Raw genomic sequence first — 5,280 nt, forward strand, 5'->3', positions numbered from 1 at the left:
GGATGCTTTTTTTAGTAGGTTGATGATAGGTTTAGCTATCTCAGCCAAGCATGGCAAGAATCGTGACAACGAGGTGAGTCTTCCGGCCAACCGTTGTACTTCTTTGATGTTGTTTGGGCTTCGCATACCAATTACCGCCTGACATTTGTCTGGATTGGCTTCTATGCCTCTTGCCGAGAGCATAAAGCCGAGGAATTTTCCTCCTGCAATCCCGAAGATAAACTTTTCCGGATGGAGTCTCATGTCGTGCTTGTGAAGTTGGTGAAATACCTCTGTGAGGTCAGACGTATGTTCGGCCAAGTTGCCGAACATGACTACCATATCATCAACGTAAACCTCCATGTTTTTGCCGATCTGTTGCTTAAAAATATTATCCATCAACCTCTGATAGGTTGCCCCAGCATTCTTCAAATTGAAGGGCATCACCTGATAACAGAAGTTGGTCGAGTCGATGATGAAGGCCATTTTTTCTTCGTCCTGCGGGTGCATTCAGATCTGATTATAGCCAGAATATGCGTCGAGAAAGGTAAAGATTTTGTGACCGGCTGCACCATCAACAAGTCGATCAATGTTTGGGAGTGGATAGGCATCTTTAGGACAAGCCTTGTTGAGGTTAGTGTAGTCTGTGCACATTCTTCATTTCCCATTTGGTTTTTTGACCATGACAACATTGGCCAACCACGTTGTGTACTGCACCTCCCGAATGAATTTTGCTTCGATTAATTTAGCAACTTCCGCTTCAACGGCAGCACCTCTTTCAACCCCCATTTTTCTCTTTCGTTGGGCTATTGGTCGTGCCTCTGGGCAAACTGACAGTTTATGACACATAAAGCTAGGATTTATACATGGCATGTCTGACGGTGCCCATGCAAAGAGATCCCTGTTCTCGATGATCACCTTACTTAAAGCTAGCCGATCAACTTCTGGAAGGCCGATTCCAATGTATGTGACTTGGGACGGTTGTGCGCCCAGCTGTAACAGGACTTTTTCTTCTGTTGGTTCTACTCATTCGTCTTGGTTCAACCTAGGATCAAGGTCCTAAGTTGAATGTTCAGCTGAGGAGGGAGTGACCGCATGGACACCTGAACGGGGTTCTTCGAGAGGTAGTATCCTTAAGCTCGAAAAGTAACACTCTCTAGCTGCCTTTTGATCAGCGTGGACCGTAAGTATTTTTCCGGTATTCGAAGGAAACTTCACAGCCAGGTGAGGAGTAGACACAATGGCTCCTAACCTGTTCAATGATGGACGACCCAGGAGGATGTTGTATGAAGTGTTGGCATTCACCACAATGTATTTAACTTGGATGTCCCGATACTCTTTTTCATCAAAACAAAACCGAGTGAGTAACTTGATGTAGCCCCGAGTATTGACCCTTTCGCCTGAAAAACCGACCAACGGGTCGTCATATGGGATTAGTTCGCTTTCGGGTATGCCCAACTTTTTGAATGTGTTCCAATACAAAATGTCGGTCGAATTTCCTTGATCAACCAAACTCTCTCTAACTATGCAATTGTGTATCTCAACACTAATTACCATAGGGTCATCCTGCACCAGGTCGATGCCTTGGAAATCTTTAGCCGTGAACGTTATTGTTAGGAGCTTTCGAGCTGATTGTTTTTCGACAATGTTAACTGACCAGATCACCCTCAAATACCTTTTTCATGCTGAGGAGGTTGCACCTCCGCCGGCGAAGCCTCCTGCTATTGTGTTGATTAATCGCCTAGGGGGTGCTTGTGGCTTTTCTTTTCGTTCCCTAGACCGACTGCGTTCACGACAGTCACGAGGACACTCACGCCTATGTTGATCGTGGTGCTGATGTTGTGTATTTTACTCGTATTTTAGCACTTTAATTCACAAGAATTCATAGCATAATCATGCATATCTTTCATGTTTTTAATAAATTTTTATATCATTTTCCTATTTTATGCTTTTCTTGGTATGTGTTGTGTTTTCTCTGAGCAGGATCAAGATTTAAGAATTAAAGAGGAAATGCTGAGCTACAGGGAAAATCACGGCCGTGATTCTAAATCACGCCCGTGATTCACCAGAGAAAATCACGGCCGTGATTCCCAATCACTCCCGTGAACGCCACTGACCCTTCATAGATGTGCTCCAGAGAAGATCACGGTCGTGATTCTCAGTCACGGCCGTGATTCACTTCGCGTCCCAGCTTTTTAAGTTTTATGTTTTATTTTTATTTTATCTTTGTAATTTTTATCTTGGTAGTTTTACCTTTTTACCCTTTTAGGTTATAAATTAGATGAGGTTAGCCTAGAACGGGGATTTTTGTTTCGGAGACAGTTTTTTAGTTTTTGACACTTGGAGAAGGTTGGGTGCCTGTGCCATCGACTCTAAGGTTTGCTTTTCTTTTATTCTTTTTTTTTCTTGGAGAACTACTATGAACTCCTGTGAGTAGTTTCCCTTTTTCTGGGATCAGGGCTTAGCCTCTGAGAACCTCTTTATTAATGCATTATTCAGTTTCTTAATTTTATTCCAATTCTTGATCTGTTCTTTTATATTGTATATATGAACTTTAATATTATTGTTTTCATAATAACATTAATTAAGGATGAACTGAGAGGAGAACTTGATTATAATTATGATAAACAATTAATCTTAATTTTCATAATCATAGATAATTAGGGATGAACTGAGAGGAGAACCTAATTATCGGAACCTAAAGGAACAGACTTGAGTGTTAAATCACGAGAGTTGATTTAAGCTTTCGAGGAGCAATAGATTAACAAAGATCTTAATGGGTTTAATTGAACGTAATTACCACGAGAGTAGAGATTAATTTTAATTAAACACGTCCTCGTAGCCTGAGAAGGTGCAAGGATTAAATTAGGTTAAGACTACCTTCAAGATGGAATAGAATTAATTAATGAAAATAATAATTCAATAATGTTGGAACTCTTTGTGCGAACCCTAGATTCCCGGAAATCTCCTTATCTTATCTTAAAGTTTTATCTTATTCATTAATTGCATTACTATCTCTTTTACCATCGAATCTGATCTTATCATCTCAAAACAAAAATTCCATCTGTTTTAAAATTCAAATTAAAATACTAGTAATTCTAGGTCAAACACGTAGTCCCTGTGATTCGATATTTATTACTTGACGACAACCGTACACTTGCGGTTTTCCTTACATCAAGTTTTTGGCGCCGTTGCCGGGGACTACGTCTCTTGATTTAAATTACAATTATTTTAATTCGAATTTAAAAAAAAAAAATTAAATAAATAAATAATTTATTTTTTTAGTGTTTACTTCTCCAATTCAGATTTCACGGGTCACTTTCTTTTTTTTTTTTTTTGCAGTGCCTTAGGGTTAATGCAAAAGAGATCTCTACGTCTTGGGAAACCAACACCACTTGATCCTGAGATTGAAAGAACTCTCCTGAGAAGGAAAAGAAACCTTTCTAGAGAATTTGACATGGCTGCACAACGAGATAATTTACCGCTTCGGGATTACTCTGCACCCGTAGCTCGTGGGATACCTGGAGGGGAGATGCAAACTGGAGCTACTGTACCAGCTTCTCTGGTGAATATGCTCAAACAGAACACCTTTGGAGGACTACCATCAGAAGATCCTAATGACCACTTAGAGGGGTTCTTGGAAATCTGTGAGACCCAGCAATTTGATGATGAAGTTTCTGATGGAATGCGACTCCGCTTATTCTCACTCACCTTGAGAGATAAGGCAAAGGTGTGGCTAAGAACAGTGCCTAGAGAAAAGATAGCAACTTGGGAATTATGTGAAAGAGCTTTTCTAGAGAAATTCTTTCCTCCTTCTAAAACTAAAGAATTGAGGAAGAAAATCACTAATTTCCAACAAGGCACTGGAGAGACTATTTATGAAGCATGGGAGCGGTTCAAAGGATATCTTCAAGCATGCCCACAACATGGCTTCAACCGTTGGCTTACCATCCAATTTTTCTTTGAAGGATTGGACCAACAAAGCACCATGATATTAGACTCAGCAGCTGGAGGATCTTTCATGGGGAAACCTATTAATGACTGCATGATTATTTTGGAAAATGTAGCCTCAAATCACAGCCAATACAGTGAAAGAGAAGTCACAGCAAGGAAAGGAACTCCGGGGCGATGTGAAGTGAACAATATTGAGTTACTCTTAGCAAAATTTGATACTCTTAATCAAAGATTAGACAAGATGGAAAAAGCTAAGGTTAATTCAGTGGCTACAAATCAAGTATGTGACCTTTGTAGGGAACAAGGGCACACTGCAGTAGATTGTACCTCAATTTTTACTGGAGAAAAAGAAGATACTACTGAACAAGTGGCAGCTTCTCATAATTTCTATGACACTCCTCGAAGAGAGAAGAGTAATCCATATTCCAACACATACAACCCTGGTTGGAAGAATCATCCTAACTTTTCTTGGAAGAATGACCCAGTTCAAGGAAGTAGCAATCAGCAACCTAATTTCCGTTCGTCCAATCACTTCATTAATGGGCAAGCAAATCCAGTACAGACACCCTCAATTCAACAAAGTGTTTCAAGATTAGAAAACCTTATGGAGAATTTTGTCACTAATCAAAAACAGACCAATGATTCAATGGCAAATTCTATTCAAAACCTTGCTGTCAAGGTTGAGAATATTACTCTCCACAACAAGATGCTGGAAAATCAAATTGCACAGTTGATGCCTAGTTCAAACAATTCTCCAGGTAAGTTCCCAGGTAAAACAGTTGCAAACCCAGCTGAAAATGTTAATGCTGTTACTTTAAGGAGTGGGAAGAAATTAGACAGACCTGTGTCTAATCAAAATGATAATATTGAGATTGATGAAGACGCTTCTCCTATGGTTGAAAAACCTGAAAAAGAGAGATTAGAAAAAGAAAAAGTATCTTCATCAAAGCCTCAAACTGTTTATCACCCTCCAATTCCTTTTCCTCAAAGGTTAGCAAGGACTAAACTTGATAGACAATTTGAAAAATTTTTAAATATGATCAAACAAGTGTATGTAAACATTCCATTTGTAGAAGCTCTACAACAGATGCCTACATATGCTAAATTTCTTAAGGATCTTTTAGCTAACCGAAGGAAATTGGATGATAGAGAGACTGTTACATTGATCCATCATAATTTGCCCAAAAAACTTAAGGATCCTGGTAGTTTCTCTATACCTTGTCTCATTGGAAATCTAAGGTTTGAAAAAGCCTTATGTGACCTTGGGGCAAGTATCAGTTTAATGCCTTTATCAATTTGCAAGAAATTAGATATGGGAGAATTAAAGCCTACAGCAATGTCAATCCA

At 39.4% G+C, this 5,280-nt stretch overlaps 1 protein-coding gene and 1 non-coding gene across 2 annotated transcripts; both read right to left on the reverse strand.

Moving 5' to 3' along the window:
* Positions 1–636: 636 nt before the first annotated feature.
* LOC145953438 (uncharacterized) lies at positions 637–1,536 on the reverse strand. The gene is made up of 2 exons (XM_083067392.1): positions 1,072–1,536; positions 637–972 (listed from the first exon to the last, which is right to left on the reverse strand). Exons 1-2 carry the CDS (start codon positions 1,534–1,536, stop codon positions 637–639), a joined length of 801 nt encoding a protein of 266 aa, XP_082923518.1.
* Positions 1,537–3,805: 2,269 nt separating this feature from the next.
* Positions 3,806–3,912, reverse strand: LOC145953621 (small nucleolar RNA R71). Its single transcript, XR_014430904.1, has one exon. It is a non-coding gene; the product is annotated as a small nucleolar RNA R71 (small nucleolar RNA).
* Between the last annotated feature and the right edge of the window lie 1,368 nt (positions 3,913–5,280).

This window comes from Cajanus cajan, chromosome 11 (genome assembly GCF_000230855.2).
Source record: "Cajanus cajan strain Asha chromosome 11, NIPB_CcT2T_4, whole genome shotgun sequence".
In the NCBI taxonomy this organism is placed as follows: Eukaryota; Viridiplantae; Streptophyta; class Magnoliopsida; order Fabales; family Fabaceae; genus Cajanus; species Cajanus cajan.